At 34.2% G+C, this 20,651-nt stretch overlaps 2 protein-coding genes across 3 annotated transcripts in view; one reads left to right on the top strand and one right to left on the bottom strand.

The window, feature by feature from the left end:
- mah (mahogany) overlaps window positions 1–20,651 on the top strand; it is a 353,681-nt gene that overhangs the window by 296,686 nt on the left and 36,344 nt on the right. The gene's annotated exons all lie outside the window — the stretch shown is intronic.
- Window positions 1–20,651, bottom strand: part of Tif-IA (RNA polymerase I-specific transcription initiation factor RRN3 homolog Tif-IA) — a 52,622-nt gene that overhangs the window by 21,330 nt on the left and 10,641 nt on the right. For both annotated transcript variants that reach the window (XM_067272349.1, XM_067272350.1), the window contains exons 3-6: window positions 16,153–16,242; window positions 11,889–12,018; window positions 8,994–9,093; window positions 8,303–8,471 (exon numbers count right to left, since the gene is read on the bottom strand). In XM_067272349.1, the coding sequence (XP_067128450.1) occupies window positions 8,303–8,471; window positions 8,994–9,093; window positions 11,889–12,018; window positions 16,153–16,242 (489 nt within the window). The remainder of the gene's footprint in view (window positions 1–8,302; window positions 8,472–8,993; window positions 9,094–11,888; window positions 12,019–16,152; window positions 16,243–20,651) is intronic.

The raw sequence follows: 20,651 nt of genomic DNA, 5'->3' as shown, positions 1-20,651 counted from the left end.
AAAACAGGCATCCGGTAATTCCGCTACGAACGCGCAAAAAAGATGTTGGCATGTTCGAAAATCACAAATCTACGGTGCGGGCAACGCATGCGTGGAACTGGCACCGCGATGGCGGTACGATGTTAGGCGCGTTTCGTTGTTTAAGCGCCGATATAATGCTACCCACACTCCGGGTAGATCTAGAGTGGGGATATTACATGCTTCCGTAGTGGCTGTGAGAAGCGCTTCCCAGATGAGTACAAGCTTTCGATTGCTGCAACACTTTATTATTTCCGTTCTGGACCACAGGGGGTTGTAGCCTTGCTCGAGAACTTTTTTAGCGAGCTCTGTGGTATATTTTCCCTTTGCTACATCATCCTGATGCTCTGCCAGACGGGAAGCGAGCATTCTTGTTGTTGCTCCTATATATCTTGTGCTAGCTCCCGTTTCCGGATTTTCTAGGTGTATTGCGTAGACTCCTGATTTTTCTAAAGTAGTTAGCTTGTCATGATCATTGCAGATGCACCTACGTAGGTTTGGTAGGGGGGTTATAGGTAGATTGTAGTTGTACCGCCGAAAGATGCGACTGATGCGTATGGAGGGTGGTCCGAGATACGGCAACGGAATCTGGATCGTGGATGTTTTTTCTTTTTTGTGCAGCGTGGTACGTGGGAATAGGGACTCCTTTACCTTGCGGAGTACATGCTCGTATTTGCCACGCGTGAATCCTGCACGAGATACCGCTAGTCTGACAATGTCTAATTCACTTTTTATTGCTATCTGCGTCGACGGAAGTAATAGCGCCCTTCTAACAAGTGCAGCAATGGCGGTATTGATATATCTCGACGGTTGGAAAGCATCTGCTGGGATAATAGACGGTAACTCGTTAGATTTGTGATGAACTGCAAACTGCGACCCCTCAACCGACTTTTTTATGCACAAATCCAAGAATGTTATTGATTCATGTGCATAAAAAAGTCAGTTGAGGGGCCGCAGTTTGCAGTTCATCACAAATCTAACGAGTTACCGTCTATTATCCCAGCAGATGCTTTCCAACCGTCGAGATATATCAATGCCGCCATTGCTGCACTTGTTAGAAGGGCGCTATTACTTCCGTCGACGCAGATAGCAATAAAAAGTGAATTAGACATCGTCAGACTAGCGGTATCTCGTGCAGGATTCACGCGTGGCAAATACGAGCATGTACTCCGCAAGGTAAAGGAGTCCCTATTCCCACGTACCACGCTGCACAAAAAAGAAAAAACATCCACGATCCAGATTCCGTTGCCGTATCTCGGACCACCCTCCATACGCATCAGTCGCATCTTTCGGCGGTACAACTACAATCTACCTATAACCCCCCTACCAAACCTACGTAGGTGCATCTGCAATGATCATGACAAGCTAACTACTTTAGAAAAATCAGGAGTCTACGCAATACACCTAGAAAATCCGGAAACGGGAGCTAGCACAAGATATATAGGAGCAACAACAAGAATGCTCGCTTCCCGTCTGGCAGAGCATCAGGATGATGTAGCAAAGAGAAAATATACCACAGAGCTCGCTAAAAAAGTTCTCGAGCAAGGCTACAACCCCCTGTGGTCCAGAACGGAAATAATAAAGTGTTGCAGCAATCGAAAGCTTGTACTCATCTGGGAAGCGCTTCTCACAGCCACTACGGAAGCATGTAATATCCCCACTCTAGATCTACCCGGAGTGTGGGTAGCATTATATCGGCGCTTAAACAACGAAACGCGCCTAACATCGTACCGCCATCGCGGTGCCAGTTCCACGCATGCGTTGCCCGCACCGTAGATTTGTGATTTTCGAACATGCCAACATCTTTTTTGCGCGTTCGTAGCGGAATTACCGGATGCCTGTTTTCGAATTCAGAAATTCTGTTCTCCTTAGAACATTCTGCACGTTCGTTTTTAAAATAATTCGTTTCACCTGAAGACGACGATAATAAACTCGTCGAAAGTGCTTGTGATAATAAAAAAGAAATAGTTTAATGCCGAAGTCAGTGAAGTTTCTCTACCAGAACCCATTCCTTGCTTTTGGCATTAGTTGATGACGACTTGACTTACTTTATGATAATTTCTCACTTTATTCACCATTTGCATCTCGATCGATTATGGAAGGTCTGGTCTCATTCCATACCAGTTCTACAGGGTATTGCATTGCTATGACACCTATCTGATATATTACTAGCTTATGGCTAATAACTGTTATCATATCACTAAATAACATTCTAAGATATAATACACTATTTAATGTTCTGCAATGTTCTCATTTACAATGTTCTACAAATGTTCTAATAATGAGACTCATAATGCTTCACACATAACTGGTGCCTATTGTGCTTGATGCCAACCTTGATGTGACTATCTGCATATTAGTGTGCCTCACTGTACTTCTTCTATGTTTTAATGTACTTCACTACTGTAATGCTTCAGTACGCTCAAATGCCTCACTGTACGACGTACATATCATCTACATGCTACGCTTCATTGTGCTTCCTATTTTCCGTGCTTCTGTGCGTTATGAAGTGTTCTCAAGTGCTCATCAGAGGTATTCACCTCATACGTGTGCTATGTCTCATTAATGTGCTTCAAGTTTTCCCATGTGCTTCTTTGTGATGTGCTCATCTTGTCTGAGTGGTGTGCCCTGTAGTGTTGTGTTTCAATGGTTTCTGCTTTATTGCCTCTGTGCCCCACAAGTGTCCTCAAGTGCTTTATCAGTGTGTGCACTTTTGTGCTCATTGTTTAATGTGCCTCAAAGTGCTCTTAAGTGTCTTATCAGCATGGGCTTCAAAATGCTTCCACATTCCACATCTGTGTGATGTCCACCTCTGCTAAATGTTGTGTCCCATTGTGCTTCATCTCTATTGTGCGTCAGTGTGATCAAAGTGTTCTCAAGCGTCTCGTATGTGTTGTGCTGTGTTTACCTCACTTGAAGTTAGGCACCTTATAGTGTTGTGCCTCATGTCTAGTGCAAGTGTATCTCTGCATTTCGACGTGCTTCATATCAGCCTCAACATGCTCTTTAGCATCTCAACGGGCCTGTTTAGGTCTCTTCAAAACTTAAAGTGCCTCAGCTTACTTCCAAATGTAATTCGTGAGGTATTTATGTTTAACCTTTTGTTTATTTTGTGTCATATGGTGGTGTGCCTTGATGGCTTGTGGGCGCAGACATGTTATGGCGTATTTTCTTCTGGTGGAGCCCATGCTGTCCACTGGCCTTTATCAGCATGTCTTTCTCTGGTGGAATCTGCTCTGCATGATGCCTACAGTGTTTGAGGGCAGTGTCTGGGCAGAATGATGATGCTGGAATTGCTACAGTGACTTCTCTGAAGATTCTACAGTGTTCTACACTAAGTAATGCTTCATGGACTCCTCACTGTATGCACTACTTAACTTCATGTGACATGGACATGTGCCTATGGACATTATAACCTTTGAACAAAGTTGTGCTATTCATGAACGGACTTGTTCTGAAACTTGATGTTCATTCTTTATTTTCTTTTGTTTGTTCTGTTTGGTTATATTATTTATTATAATTTACAAATATTGTTGTTCTACCTATAATTTACAAAAATACTATTGTTTGCATACTATTATTATATTCTCTTTTATTCTTTTTCATATATTTACAAATAATTCTACTTACTGTTAATTAATGTCATAATTTTAAAGAATGTAATTCCTGGTAATGCCTAAAGCGGGGCCAGGATATGTACTCTGTACATTAAAAATAAAATGAATGAATGAATGAATGAATATCACAAGACCGATTGTTGGAGGTTTAAAGTTGTCATCAGGAATAAAACAATTGACAGAATTGGACGGTATGTGTAAACTTTACGTCATTACCGTGTGAGAATGTTTTCTTTTAATAGGAAGGGTTAAAAAACAGACCACAAAGTTCGTGGGAATTTTATATGAGTCATTAGAGGGGAAAATTTAGAAAAATGGATAAAATTCCAGATTTCACATAAGTATATAAAATAGATATAGGACAAACAGGGCTTAATATCTGAATTCTAGTAACTGATATGGATATAACTTCTCATTTAGAAAATAATTTTATTACTTTATTCCAATCAGTTTCAAAACAAATCAGATTCATTACAATAGTATCTTGATTGTTTGAAGTAACGTGGACTGATGGTACCTCAGATAATAGAGAACTTGGATAAAATGAACAGCCACAACCATTTCAGATTAAAAATTACAAATATAAAAGATTTATGAGGCTGCACTTGTCCCATTTTATACCTTACTGAATTTAATCATATTTAACAGCAACAATTTTTACATCATATATTACACAGATTAAAATGTATAATATTGGGTTGTTCGGAAAGTAATTTCGTTTTTTTCATAGAAAAATCAACGCAATATTCTTATAATAAATAAATATTTCATTGAATTATATATTGACCATTTTAGTCAAATACCTGTTGTCATTGTTTCTGGTAGTAACATGATTTCACATTCAAAAATTTTGATCATTGTTTACAAAAAACTGATCCAAGTGATTTTTGACATTGTCATTTCAACTAAATGTCTTACAGTTAAAAAAAATTTGTATAGATCGGAACAAGTAATAATCCGAGTGTGCCCGATCTGGCAAATATGGTTGGTGTGATAACACATCCCATCTAAGCTATAACTGAGTTACCAAACTTGTGTGAAATTTGGCATTATCATCGTAAAATACTACACTTTGTTTGTTGATCAATTCTGGCCTTTTCTGTTTGAGGATATTACTCAATTTGTTTACTCGACGGCAGTACACTTTCGAATCAATTGTTAAATTGTCTGGTAAAAGCTCAAAAACAAATTTCTTTAAAATCCCACCATAGAGAGCATCTCTCTTTAATAACGTGTGGAACCAATATATCGAGCTTTGAAACGAAACCAATTTGTTTTTAAGTAATAATAAACGGTTCAATTTAACAGATTTAACCTCTTAGTGATTTCGTATGTTGTCATACGGCGGATTGCTTCGATCGGTACCTTTATTTTGTTTTCGTTGGCTTCAAATGGCCATCCGGAATGTGGTGTATCTTCGATATTAAAATTGCCAGAACGCAAATTTGTAAACCAGTTTTGGCACTGTCTTTCTCTCAATACATCTCCAAACATGTACCACAAGATTTTTCTTGTTTGGACAGCATTTTGATTTTTTAGTTATAATAAAGCAAAATATGCCGAAAATGATCCTTTCGATTTTCCATATTTGATGGGTCACCGAAAAAAAAAAAAAAAAAAACAAACAAACAATTGTACAGAATCGAACAAAATTTTTTACAAATAAGCCTTAAAATGTCAGCTGTCAAAGTATATAATGAAAATGTGGTTTAAAATAAAATTGGCTGGTAAAAATACATCTAATTCCTCTAGTAATAAAAAAACAAAATTACTTTCCAAACAACCCAACAGTTTTAAGAATAAAAATATGTATTATTATAGTTAAATTTTAACATTGTTTGTCTCACACTTAAGTTAAATAATAAAAGGTACCAAAAACAAATTCTGTAATACTTGCTATCATTTTAAACTTTCTTTTATGAATTATAGTATAAAAAGTGGTGTAGAGACTTAAAGATTTCTCAAATAATTGGGGTTTTAATGTATTACAGTATCAATTTTATATAGTTTTTATATTGAGATCACTAATCAGACTTTTGATATGTTTGTGTACCTGTAGAATGTTGTCATTCTGCCGAGTTTTTAACTGTAGCAGAACGATATATCCTGAAAGACTAGCTGCATAATTTCAGACTAACTTCAAAACTTTGATCTGAGATTTTGACTTTAATATTTTGATTTGGGAAATCAGCCAAATCACTTAAATAACCTCTATAATCAGGCTTCTCTGCACTTCTCTAACTGCATTTTCTTGTTATAACCAGGGCTGTGGAGTAGGAGTACGAGTAGGAGTAAGGAGTATAGTTTTTTAATGGTTGAATGTGCAATATAATTAAAGGAATAAGGAGTAACAAAATATATTTGTTACTTCTTATTCCTTTAATTATATTGCATATTCAACCATTAAAAAACAATTCATATGCACATTCAATATGGCAATAATGAAATTTTGTTATTGAGGAGTACGAGAAGGAGTAAGGAGTAAGAGGAATCGAAAGTTTTTCAAGGAGTAGGAGTAGGATCAACATTAAAAATCCAACTCTGAAGTAGGAGTAAAAGTAACCTCAAAATCATCACTACTCCACAGCCCTGGTTATAACATAATTATGTAATTTTAGGAACTTTTTTTTTATGTATTATCTAAATAATTTATATTTAATTACCAGAGAAATATTAGATTTTGTCTTTTAAGTCATTTGATGTAACCAATCTATGTTTTTAAAAACTGCACTTTTTAACACACATTATTTTTTTCTGTTAAACAAAGACACTATTTGTCAACCAGTTTTCCAGTTTAATTAACAAGCTGGCTGAGGTGGCAAAGATAGGCAACAGTCTGCTGCTCTGGTAGACCCAAAATTGAGTCCAGGTCAAACATCATTTTTTTATGGGTTGTCTGTCCTAGACACGACAAGTCCATCCCTCACCATCTAGCCATTCCCACTGTGTTGTGCCATAATACAGGGTGTTTCAAAAAGAATCATTTGATTTTTTTAAATCGGATGATTCTTTTTGTCAAAATCTCAGATCAAAGTTTTGAAGTTAGTCAGAAATTATGCAGCAAGTCTTTCAGGATATATCTTGCTGCTACAGTTAAAAAACTCAGCAAAACGACAACATTCTACAGGTACACAAACATATCAAAAGTTTGATTAGTGATCCCAATATAAAAACTATATAAAATTGATACTGTAATATATTAAAACCCTAATTATTTGAGGTAAATCTTTAAATCATCCTATTCAGCTTTTAATCCGTTTTGAACGAACAATATACTGTTAAAAAGAGGAAATTCTAGAGCTTTTGTGCAATTTCTTGGGAAAAGGTATATGGTCCCTTTCTCTTTAGAGAGCACTGTTACACAAATCACCTATCTCAATATGCTTGAAAACTGACTTTTGCCACAGTTAAAGACCATTTCGGATAACTTTATTTTCCAGCAGGATGAGACACAACAACACTGGAGCCTGGAGGTTCTAGAATTTTTGAATACACAGATTCCGCGACGATAGATCGGCCATATGGAACCTAATGATTCAGCTTTACATAACTGGTCTTTAGGTCGCCAGACTTCACTGTTTGCGATTTTTTCTTGTGGGGGTTTATAAAATACTCCTCTTCCAGCTACAGTGGTCAAACTGCAAAACTGCATAACAGCAGCAGTGGATCCAGACATGCTCACAAAAGTTTGGGATGAATTTCACTACCGTTTGGACATGTGCCATGCATCCAAAGAGGGGCATATTGAGCACTTATAATTTAGTATGTAAAAAAACTTGAAGAATAGCCATGTAATATAAAATGAATCTTAAGTGTGTATCTTCATTACTTTTCATATTATAATCATTTTATATTGGATGATTCTTTTTGAAGGCAAAAAGAGGAAAGAAAAAAAACTAAAAAAGTTAATGTTATAAATGTTTTGTTTTAACATTTCAACAGTAAAGAAGTCATGTCTTTATAATTGGAATCAACTTTAATAAGAAAGTAAAATATTCAGTGAATATAATTACCTTATTTACAGCTTTTTATAGCATTTTAACATATACAATTAACTAATAATAAATTCATAATGATTGCATTTTTTAAAGTTTAGAATTCATTAAATCTTTTAAAATTCTACACTTTAGCAAAATGTCAACATTCTACATTCACAAACACATCAGAAGTTTGAATAATAATCCCAATAAAAAACTATATAAAATTGATAATATAATACAGTAGAACCCCAATAATCTGAGGAAAATCTATAAGTGAATACACTACTTTTCTTATACTGTAATTCATAAGAAAGTTTAAAACGATAGAATGTATTACAGAATGATTTTTTTTGTTACCTTTAAAATTACAGAAAACAAAAATTTATATATATATATATATATATTTGTTTTTAAAAATGTAAACCTTCAAAATAACATTAATAAAAGTATTTCTGACTTGTTAAACACTAGTTTTATAGTGTATTTCGAATACACCTGGCAAGTTTTTCATCAATTATCTTTATTTAGTTGAGATAATTGATGAAAAACTTGCCAGGTGTATTTGAAATACACTATAAAACTAGTGTTTAATAAGTCAGAAATACGGAAAAGGACACAGTTTCATGAAATAAAATAAATAATAATAAAAAAAATTAATAAAGTAATTGAAACACCATATTTACTTACATCTATGTCTAGCATATTGCTTACAATCAGTTGTAGCAAATTTCTGCGTTCTTCAGGTAAATACTCAGATATTTTCAATATATTTTCTACATAGCATAAGTGGATATAAGAACATTTCCTTATATATGGATAATTTGTTGCTAGCATTGACATTAATACCTGTGGTGACCTAGAAACATTAATAATTATTAAAACAGAAATTTATTAAGTAACTGATTTTTTATAATAATATATTTAGCCCTAAGCTTGGCAATCTTATACACTTTATTTTTATTTTTTCAGAAGGTGGACAGTCTACCCCGAGCTCTTCTCGAGAGGAACCACTTTTACCGGATACTTGTTTCCTCTTTTTAGAATTTGAGTATCTATTGTATTTCAGCAGTACAGTAAACCCATGGTTTTATAACCTGATTAGTTCCTGTAGAAACTATCATTAAGCAAACCATTATAAATCAAACTGTAATGTCCCAAAAAATAAACTTTGGAATGCCTAATGTACTGTACATAGAGGGGAGAAAAAGTTATTTAAATATTGCATTTCATGCAATCATAATAGATAATTTATATCAGCTGTAAAAGCAATGATTTTAAAGTAAGTGGTCACAGAGCAGGATCTATGTGAATTATAATATAAGTAAATTCCAATTTGAAAACTAAACCTTCAAGCTTAAATATATTCAATTATACTTACAAAGGGACAAGCTTGATGATTCTCTTTAGTAAGCTATGAAGCTTTTTAAATACTTCAGCATCTTCACTTGTGATGAAAGATTTTTCAACTGCATTCTTGCCTTAAAACATATCAAAGATATTTGAATTTTATTTTATTTTTAAAATACATACATACACACACACACACACACACACCTATATATATATATATTTATATAAAACAAATAATGGCATAATAATAAATAGAAAACAACATAAATATCTTTAGCATTTTCTCATTCACCCTTTTCACACCACAAATTTGTAAAATATGTAAAAATGTAAAGCACTCTAAAACCAATTTTACATATTGAAGAAGGAAAGAGATTAAGGCAACTCCATTGTGATTTTGTGTTTGGTGTTCTAAAAAGAACACATGGAAACTATTTTTTATATTGCTATCTATTTGTGAAATATTTAAACAATTTTTGAATTTACTCACAAGAAAATGTTTCAAACTGTAAGCATTCCTGTAACTTAGCAAAAGATTTCATAATTAAAATTACTTAAAATCTTCGTAATTTGGAATAAACACTACCAATGTTTTATTGAAAGGATTCAAAACAAAAAAATATTTAAATTAGATGCAAGAACATTAATTTAATCATCACAATACAATTTATTTACATAAAAAATAATGAAAATTTTCCCTGATATTGCATGAAGTATACCAAATAACTTCAAATCTAATCAGAGGCAACATTTAATGAAAAATGACAACATGATAAACAAAAATCCTTGACTAAGCAACTAAGTCTAAAAACAAAAAGCTTTTAAACTTACTTACTTAGTTGTTGTAACGCATTGTTTAAACTGAATGAATTTAAAGTGTTGTTTAAAATTTTACTGTTAAGCTTACTACTTTGTCAAAAATCTGAATCTTTTTTGTTAATTTTATATATACGGTAGAGCACCGATTATCCGACTCAATTGGGGACTGGGGTCGGTCGGATAACCGAAAAAAACAGATAACCGAAAAGTATGAAAAAATACATTATTAGTATAGTATATTAGTATATCCCATGTAATTAGTGTATTAGTATATCGCTATTAACCTACTTCGCATTGAATTTTCATCGATGTCAAACCTAACAAAATTTTTTAAAAATAATAGTCGTCGCTATTGTATCGTTAAAAATTATTTCTTTATTTTGTGTAAAATAAAGAAAAAAATTGAAAATTAAGCCTGGTTTAAATACCGGGCTCCCTTTTACGGTCGAGCCAATGTTGCCAGCTAAAACATGCAAACATTTAACAAAAATAATATTAAAGAAGCCAAGACATAGCCAAATATTGTAGCGCCACGTCACTATCGGACACTCGAATTTGCCGACTAGAACGCGGTCGGTTAACCGACGTGACGGTCGATCGGGGGTCGGATAATCGATGCTCTACTGTATTTTTTTTCATTAAATATTATCTGAAATAAGAACAGTGATCACTTAGTGAAATTTATTTACAATTTAATAACAAACTGAAATACAATTTCACTAATAATTTTAAACAGATAATGAAAAGTTACTTGTGAAATGAGCAAACATTATTGTGACATTGTCACAATGCCAGGCTGCAATTTTTAATTTATTTCATTTAAAAGATATGCTCTCCATCTCAAATTAGTAGAGTCTTTCCCCCATACATCATACTTTTCCCGCTAGCAGTAGAGTCGTGCAGGTCATCTATCTAACACCTTTCGGAGAAAAATGCTTCAATCGAAATAACGCGACCACCAGTGCAAACTGGAATTTCATATATAGTTAATTGGGAGCTTTCCATATTTGGTCTCGTTTCATCTATCTAAAACCGTTCTGAAAATTATCCTATACCCCGGTATTCCCGACATATCTCGGGCTGCAACCTAACGACCTTGACCCGTAGACCCGAGGTATCTCGTTTTGGCATCGAAACATTTTTTAAACTAGATGTCGCTAGTTACTTTTAATATAAAAATTATAACAACTTCCGAAAAATAATTTTTTTCGTTTGTGCAAAATTATTTTTTTATTTTGCACAAACAAAATAGATATATTAATCTAGTTTGTTTATACATATAAAAATAATTTCAGACAATACAATAGCCACAATTTTTTTTTCAAAATATGTGTAATTTTTGTTAACATTGATAAAAATTCAACATGAGATAGGTTAAGGAAGGGCAGACAATCAGACTGACAACAGTGGGAATTTATAGGTTACAATTTTTTCAAATTGAAGCCCAATTAATCCAAAAATTTCTTCTTTACAACTTAAAGGATAACATTTTTATAAACTTTTATCATCTTATTTTAATCCGTGAAAAAAACTATTAAGAAGAAGATATATTTATTATTATTAACTCCTTGTTTTATTTCATGTTAAATTACAAAAATTTATCAAAGTTTTTCAAAGAAATTTTTATTTGTTTGTGCTCTAACTACAGAAAATGTATCAAGTATGTCCTTTGTAGTGATAAGCTGAAATTACTTATATTCAAAAAAATAAATAACTTTACAGCCTCATAGTCACCTTAACAGTAAAAGACCTAAATACAATTATTAACTGTACGATTTTTTCCAACTTTTTTGCTTGTCTTTCCTCCCTACTTTTGTCTTATATATCAAAATACATCGCATGTAGTCAAATACAAATTATGAACACACACTGAGTTATAATTTACAAAATTTTTCAAAAATATTCATATTTGTCACTGTCTGAACTATTAATATTAAATTAATACATAAAAAGATCAACAAGATGGCTGAGGAGTTGGGGGACTTTTCATGGGCACTGTCCTGGACTTGTTGGTTTTTGTCCCTCACCACCAAACCACATCATTGTGGGACAGAAAAACGGCCTTTAGTGCCCACAGGGCATAAAGAGTAAAATAAATATTTACCTGCATAAAATTTTAGAACAATCATTCTTAAAACTGATGGCAAATAACACGTATGAGCAGAGACTAAATTCAAAATGACTTCTTCATACAATATTTGTACCTCTTCATTTCTCTCAATCCAATTTACATTCTGAAAAAGTTTTAGAATTATTTTGATTAAACAGCTTAACTGGTATTTAAATCATAATAAACATGTTACAAAACCTGCAAAATTTTAATAAGCAAACATTTTTGACCTGTTTAAAAGATCATCAGGAAAATATTTCAAATCATCTACACTCTTGTGTGTACTGTTTATTTTATTATAATTTGTTTTATGCAATAATTTGTGTGGGAACCTAGGGGGTTAGCTGTGGGCTAGACCTCACTTATCGGCGGCTCTTGTCAGAGAATGGCTGGAGGGCAAATTGTGGAGTGGGGAGGCCACAAATAAGTTGACAAGGTGTCCGTACTCAAAGACGACAGGCTTATCATCAACACTGTAACACATTTTAATAAACGGATAAAATTCATACAATTCTAAACTATATACAGAATACAACGAAAACAATAATTATGGTGAGCGTCGAAGCATCACTGTTCGGATCTACTCGTCTAATGTATCAGAACTACTAGTCTAACTTATAAACTATTCGGCAGAGAGAGAGAGAGAGGGAGAGAGAGGGTCTGTAATAACCATTTCAATCTAAATGAATACCTCTTGACATTCATAGCTCCTAGATTATGCAGTGAATCAGTAGACACCTGCTGATCGAGCTGAGTCAGAGGTGGACTGTCGGAGGGTACGGCGGAGTTGGGCCGGAGGTGATCGTTGAGGAATATGGTGAGACGGGTCCCGTGTCGTCTGTCGATGTCCGCCCCGAGGTCTGCCTTCGGCACCTTTTTATATCCGATTTAACGGATGCTGACTCGCATAACAATGAATTTCATTAACACGATGAATTTCGATGAAGAAAAATTCATCATACCAATGAAATTCATTGTTCCAACTGTCTCCTGTGTTGAGCATGATTCTGCAAATTTCAACATATAGAATGTGATCAGCATGCTTCTGTGAGTGTTGAAGAGCTTCCTTGTGCTTTAAAATTCTTTGTTAGTGCTTCAATTTGATATGTTTTCAAGTGCCTTTAGTGTCTTATGGTGCTTCTAGTGTTTATAGCGCTACAAAGTGCAACGTGCTTCATGTGCCTTGTGTTTAAAGTGCTAGTGTTTTGTGGTGCTTCTAGTGGCTTATGGTGCTTCCAGTGTTTTATGTTGCTTCAAGGTGCTATGTGATACAATGTGTTTCAAGGTGCTTGAAAGTGCAACGTGCAAGTTGTTTTATAGTGCTACAAAGTGCAACGTGCTTTACGCACCTTATGTGCTTGAAAGAGCAACGTGTTTAATTGAGTTAAGTGCTTTGATGTGTTTTGTGGTGCTTTTAGTGTTCCACAGTGCTTCTAGTGATTTATGGTGCTTCAAGGTGCTATGTGCTACAACATGTTCGATGGTGCTTGAAAGTGCAACTTGCAATGTGGCAGTGAAAGTCATCTACTCCACCTCTGCTGGGCATTCGGCTAATCTGTAGCTCAACCATGTTTATTTTCAACGAATCTACACAATTATCTTCAACTACTTATAGAAGTTGCAAAGAAGATTTGTAAAATATCATCTCTTATACATGCTGAATGTTCTCAACATTGGTTTGACTCGGGTCTAAACGATACTTAATACACACAAAGCTCTGCTTAGAACTAAAGATTCTTAAGTACATATCTGCAATGTACTCCAAGAGCTCGCCTAAGCAGGCATAAACTGCCAAGCATATTTTCCTCTTTGTTTGTTGAATATTACATTTAGTTTTAATAATATTATTTATTCTCATTATTTATTCTTACAAACGTCATAGATGTATTTATCATTATAATTTTTCTCATATTACTTGTTATTATTTACTATTAATGTTTATGTATATAAAATATGATTACTGTATATATTTAATAATATGTAAAATTCCTGGTAATGCCCTAGCGGGGCCGGGATATGTACCATGTACTTTTAAAATAAATGAATGAATCACCTATCAGGTGATGGAAGGGGTTATAAGTTCGATTCACGATTAATGATTGTTGATCAAGAATCGAACGTTTTATCAACAGTGTTACCTTAATAGGAGTGTCATCACTTACAACAGAGGATGGAAGGGTCAGAAGGTTAAGTTTTGCTTGGTGAGTCGTGAGATAATTGTTTATAGTTAGTCCGATTTCAATTGACTCGTCGAAAGAGGTGTGTGTCATTTCTACCTCTCTGATCTTTTACGATAAGTGAAAGGTAATTTAATTACCTAAATTACCAGATTTCTCACACTTGCCTCAACCTGGTTTAGTAAAGTGGTTATCATGTAATCAATGGCTACAAGCTTCAATTGGAACATTCCACAACTTAGCAAGATTAGAACTCTCAGTATGAATATATATTCTTTTCCATTGTGATTCAAAACATTTGCTTAATGAGCTATGTAAGGTGTATTGTTGTTTTATTAATATTTATTTAGTTACTTTTTAAGAACTATTGGAAACAAATTGGGGAAGCATTTAATTTTTCCATTTAGACTTACTATTTAATATTTAATAGCATAATTACTTAAATTAAGGAGTGTTCATGAATGAAAGTGTCACTTAAGAAAGCACTGTATTAACAAAGCTGGCTGATGCAAATCATGATAAAACTTAAGCCTACTCGTCAGGACATGCATGAACCTACAGATATTATTACTTTAGGTCAGAGAGAAGAGATAACAATACGCAAAATAAAAGAAGTGAGACTCTTGCTGTATTTATATGACATTATTACAAAAACATTTCGTTTTTGGAAGATATCAAAAGAAGACTAGGTAACATTTTGTACCTGAAAATATCCAACAAACAAGTATCAATCAGATATTGGACAGAAAACCAAACAATTGCCATAATTAATTGGACTAATTAAGTGCTATTATTAATGAATCTGTTATTAACGAATCTGTCCAATATATTTATATATATATTAAACAGATTTGAGAAACGTGGAATTGCAAAGTATCAAAACTCTATTAGTCAGCCTGCATGCTTAAGAACCACTAAAGTTACACAGGTAGTGGAATGCATACTCAAGCAGAATCCTGAGATATCATTGAGAACAGGGACTGCAAAACTTGTCTTACAATAAGTGCCCTACATGATATAAAGGTAAAGAAGTTAGACATCACTGCCCAGAAGAAGAAACTAGCTCCAAAGTACAATCAGGAGCAGGAACACAGAGAAAAAACCAATTGCCAGAAACATGTTGATGTTCAGCGGTGTGTCAAAGGAGAGAAAGTATTGGCACTAGACAATGCCCCAAAGACACAAAACAAGTGCCTGCAATAAAAGTTACCATTGCAATAGCAAGTCAGATATACTGTACCATATGAAGTCAGATTTATAGGAAAAACCAAAATTCTGAAAAAGTGTTTTAATATGGCAAGCAATCAATGAATGCAGACATGTCTGAACTTTTCCTTTCTTGTGGATCTATCATTGCTGATGTGTACCTCAAAGAATGTGTTAAAATGGACTTGATTCCCTTCATCCAAAACCACCATAACATGGAAGATGTGGTGTTCTGGCCAGACCTGACAATGGCCATTATTTCTGCAAAGTTACTGACTACCTTCAAAGTTTTCGGCTTGAGTTTGTAGTGAAAAAAAAACAACACCCCCAATGTACAGTACCTCAGGCCCATCCTATTAACAGATTTTGGACATTGTGTAAACAGCAGTATGCTTCCCTGCTTGTGGTGCAAAGAACTTGAATTCATTCAAACAAATTTGAAAAAATATTGCTCAAAAAGTTGGGAAGAACTTTAGCATGGAGCTCATGGCAGGAGAGGAGTTCAAGTAAAATTGAGATGTATAGAATGGCACAGTGTCTATGGACCATTACTTTGCAAGAAATATATCTAAACTATCTGGACTTTCACACAAACAAAACTGATCTTTGTATCTTCATTTGTTCTAGTAAAACAATATCAATTAAAAGTGACATTTGCATTTCCAAACACTCCTTAGAGTGATCAAATGAATAAGTTTACTGTTGCATTTTACTCGCAAAAATTTAATGTACAAAGTTTTATTGCTTTTAATTCCTTCATTAAAAAGCTTAATATCATCATCAACAACAAATGCTGATTCATATATTATTAATAAATAATGATTACAATATAAAAATATATTTTATTATTAAACATTCGTTTATAATGAACTTACCAGTAACGTTCCAACAAAATGCTCCTTTTCTTTATCGAGCAAGAAAATGTTGTCCCTTAAAAATGTGAGACATTTTACTATTTCACCTGCCTGTTAATTAGAAACAGAAATTATTAAATAAATTTGTTAATCTTCTAGTATTAGCTTTATTACTTTCAATTAAATTAGATTTTTTAAATTTGCATCAGAAATAATTTTTGTATGTAATTTAAACATTAGGGCCGTCCATAAATTACGTAAGGGCAATTTCGGCCATTCTAGACCCCCCACCTACCCCCGTGTAAGAAACCGTAATATTTTCTTAGATCCCCCTTCCCTGTATTACGTAATATTTAGGCAAGATTTTATAGAAAAATTTTAACAAAAATAAATTTTTTTATAAAACCCTAAAAACCTTAGGTCCAACATATATAATTATTAATTAGTTAATTAATATGTACTATTATTTATAAAACACTATGTGAACAAATTGTAAAATTTAACGAATTCGAATGAACAATTTATTTTAAAAACTTTTTTTAATTATTAACAATCTTTTTATCATCGTCATCATTAATCAATGTCATAATATTCATTTTTATATTAATTTTAATTTTCACAAAAGGACGCAAACAACTTTGACAGATTGACTAGCTAGTGCACGTGTAAACAGAAACGTCATACAAAATAAAACAAGAGAGAATAGAGAGACACCACATTCCGTTGCCATATTTATGTCTTGGCCGAGGCCAACAAAATAAACTACACGCTGCCAAAATGTGCTAGGTACACCCGGGAACTAAATCATAAAGCTTGTAAAACTCTACATAATTGGGCAATACAACCGACGCTACTTTACGCAGCCTCTAGCCGGGGTCGTGTAACTAGTAAAAATTCAGTAAAGTAAATTACTCTCTCTTCAAAGACAGTTTCCCATCAGAACTACAAAGCGCTGCACAACTGTTTCTACTAATGCCTCTCTGATACTAGCGGAGCTCCTTCCTTTGCCACTATGTATTGTAGAAAAGGTTCTAAACTACTACTAAAAAACAAAAACCGTAATGTTTCCAGAAATAAAAACTATTTAATAATAACGCTTTCGACTGTTTTAAACAGCCATCATCAGTTACAACGAACTTAAACAAAAAAGAATGCAGAAAAAATAGAACACAAGCAATACAAATATTTAAAATTCAAAAATAATTCCAAAGTAAAAAATGCCGTCGTATATTAGAAACTAACAAAACTGCGCATGCGTTAAATATCGTAGTAAGAATAAAAATAAAAACAAATAACACAAATACTTCCGCAAAAATATTTCTATTACAAGAAAAGAAACGTTATGCATTTCGGTAAAACGACTTCCATGCCGTGGATAAAGCATCTGCATCCCTATGGTTAATGCAACCCGTGTTAACGTGGGCTTTGTATATTTCCAACTTTTCTAGATGTTTCAGCATTTGTTTGTTGGTCGTGGCCCTAATAATAGATGCTTTGTCCCAATGAACGTCGACATCTTGATGCTTAGCGAAAGCTGCTAGCACAGAGTTACATCCGCACTACAGCATTACAACACGGATATCGGGGTAAGGAGATTGATGGGCTTATCGACAAATTTCGGAAGGCAAAAAATCGGCAGCTTCCTCCTATGAATCAAGGAAGAAAAGTGATTCTCAATTATTTTCCATTCTTGCACACGATGATTAAGAAAGTAGCCAGAAATAACAACATAAAGGTGTTGTATCGACGTAATCCTACAGTATATCGATTATTAAGAAACGACAAGAAGAAAGAAAACCAGAGTTTTAAGACGGGGGTATATTCTATACCTTTAAAAGATCGCCGATTTAACACAGATCTGGTATACGTTGGTGCAACTATGAGACATTTAAAGCAGAGGCTTAAGGAGCATAGATACTCCATCAATAAGAGCTTAGATTCTACTGTGCTAGCAGCTTTCGCTAAGCATCAAGATGTCGACGTTCATTGGGACAAAGCATCTATTATTAGGGCCACGACCAACAAACAAATGCTGAAACATCTAGAAAAGTTGGAAATATACAAAGCCCACGTTAACACGGGTTGCATTAACCATAGGGATGCAGATGCTTTATCCACGGCATGGAAGTCGTTTTACCGAAATGCATAACGTTTCTTTTCTTGTAATAGAAATATTTTTGCGGAAGTATTTTTGTTATTTGTTTTTATTTTTATTCTTACTACGATATTTAGCGCATGCGCAGTTTTGTTAGTTTCTAATATACGACGGCATTTTTTACTTTGGAATTATTTTTGAATTTTAAATATTTGTATTGCTTGTGTTCTATTTTTTCTGCATTCTTTTTTGTTTAAGTTCGTTGTAACTGATGATGGCTGTTTAAAACAGTCGAAAACGTTATTATTAAATAGTTTTTATTGCTGGAAACATTACGGTTTTTGTTTTTTAATAGTTTATCTTTCCAGTACTGGTTTAATTATTACTAAACTACTACATCACTACTACAAACATCGAGGCTCAACAACGGTCTCTACTATCTACGGCTGTTCATACGCTACCACATTGCGGTTACCCTACTATCTCCGATCATCACCCTGTAAACAAGGTTATTTGGTGTCATCCGCTTCCTCCATTGATAACCATGCAGACATCTATGCAGATGGGTCCAAAAGCACCCTTCGTGTCGGCTCAATTATCTGTATTTTCCTCCAAACTGACATATTTTGCCCAAAATATGTTAGAATGTACAGATACCCCCACATACCTCCATCTGTCAAGCTGACGAAGATGCTGTCTACCAAGCTGTTCAGTGAGTCACTTCAATACCAAACAAAATTCTGTCTATCAAACATTTACAATGATTCTCAGTCTGTCCTAAAAATTCTATTAAATCCCAATTGCAATAGCAATACAATCACGTATGTCCAGCACCATATTAAAAGTCATGTAAATAAGATAACTTTTAAATTTGTTCCTGGCCATACTGGCATACTAGGAAATGAAAAAGCCGACTTTGAGGCTAAATCAGCTGTAAAGTTTCTCAAACAGAATCTTGAGATCCCAGCTATTTTTCTAACCTGGGAAATTCTTCTCATTCCGAGAAATCCCACAAACTTCTTAAAAGTTCAGATTTTTCTTATTTTATGTTAAGGTTGAAGAAATTTTGCAAATAGAAAGTATAATTAACTCATGAACTGTCAGGATACATTTATATTTATTAATTTTAAACCTACTTATTAGTTTTTAAAATTTTTCCTCATTATGGCATGTCAGAAATTGTCAATAATCAATATGTAGTGTGAGATCTGGAATTCCCTTAAACCCAAAATTTTCATTTTTTTCCTTTTATTATATAACGGCATTCTAGAGAAATTCCTAGCTGAGAAAATATGCGTCCCTGGTCGTATAACTGTCAACTATCCATTGTTCTCACACTGTATACAAATCATGTTGCAACTTAAGTTTATAATTAGCGCTCGAATTCTTCATTTATTTTTGGTCCCGGGAGCACCTATGACCCGAATTGCCATCAACCATCGATCACGTGACCGATTTTCCCAGCCTAAAGCTATAAAAGATGCTTCTTTCCCCCCTCCGGGGAGTCTCTTATCATCAGCCGAACCAACTCCATCGCAGGTCGTCACCACTCCGGACCTAAGTTCCAGCTTCAGTGAACTCAGTTGCGATTTTATAAAACTGTGCAATTCCCAGATACCTAGGAACACTTCTTGAATATCTACGTGCCAAATCACTAAGGAAATTAACAATGAGGTATGAACTGACCTTGTAAACTCTCTCTCGAGAATAGGGAAATTAGTCGAAATCCACATTTGTATTTTGTCCATTTTGTTAATTCCAATAAATCTTGTTTTAATTGTTAAATGGTGTCCTCTTTGACTCAAATATTGCTTTCGCCTTATTGTCGACCCCACCTCCCTCCCCTCCACTCGCCCAACAGAACAGTCCCGACCTCAGGACTGCAACTCGTAAACTTAGCCATCTTGACAAGTGAAAAGGTCAACGACCTGTTGCCGGAAAGGGGAGATATGACTTCCTCTACCTCTCCGGTATCTCACATGTAGCCTATTTGTGGCAGGACTCTGAAAATTCTTTATATGTAGAACCTGTAATATCTGGAATAATTGTGCTTATGCTGTCTTAATTTTAACCGTGCCCAGTAGCTTCAATAACTGCATTATGCCAGGTTGCACAAGGATACAAACGAGTACGAAGTCTGCAAGTATGAAGTTTTTCTTCATAAACCTGATTATTAAAGCCAAACGAACTGCTGAATTATTAGGATATAAGCTCGATGCCACTATTAAAGCAGCCGCAGCCAAGGAAAGCAAAACAAGTACTACAATCTCGAAAACAAACTAGAAATCTTCCAGGCTACAGGTGAAAAAACACATAACTTCTATCTTTTGTTAAATGTATTAAACACGACTCCATTCACATCAATTCAATCAGAAAGGGCATTCTCGGTAGCGGGACTTTTCATTACTAAAATAACAATCAGATT

The sequence above is a fragment of the Centruroides vittatus genome, unplaced genomic scaffold (assembly GCF_030686945.1).
Source record: "Centruroides vittatus isolate TY-2023 unplaced genomic scaffold, ASM3068694v2 contig_436, whole genome shotgun sequence".
Lineage (NCBI taxonomy): Eukaryota > Metazoa > Arthropoda > Arachnida > Scorpiones > Buthidae > Centruroides > Centruroides vittatus.
This window is presented reverse-complemented; position numbering and strand designations above follow the sequence as displayed.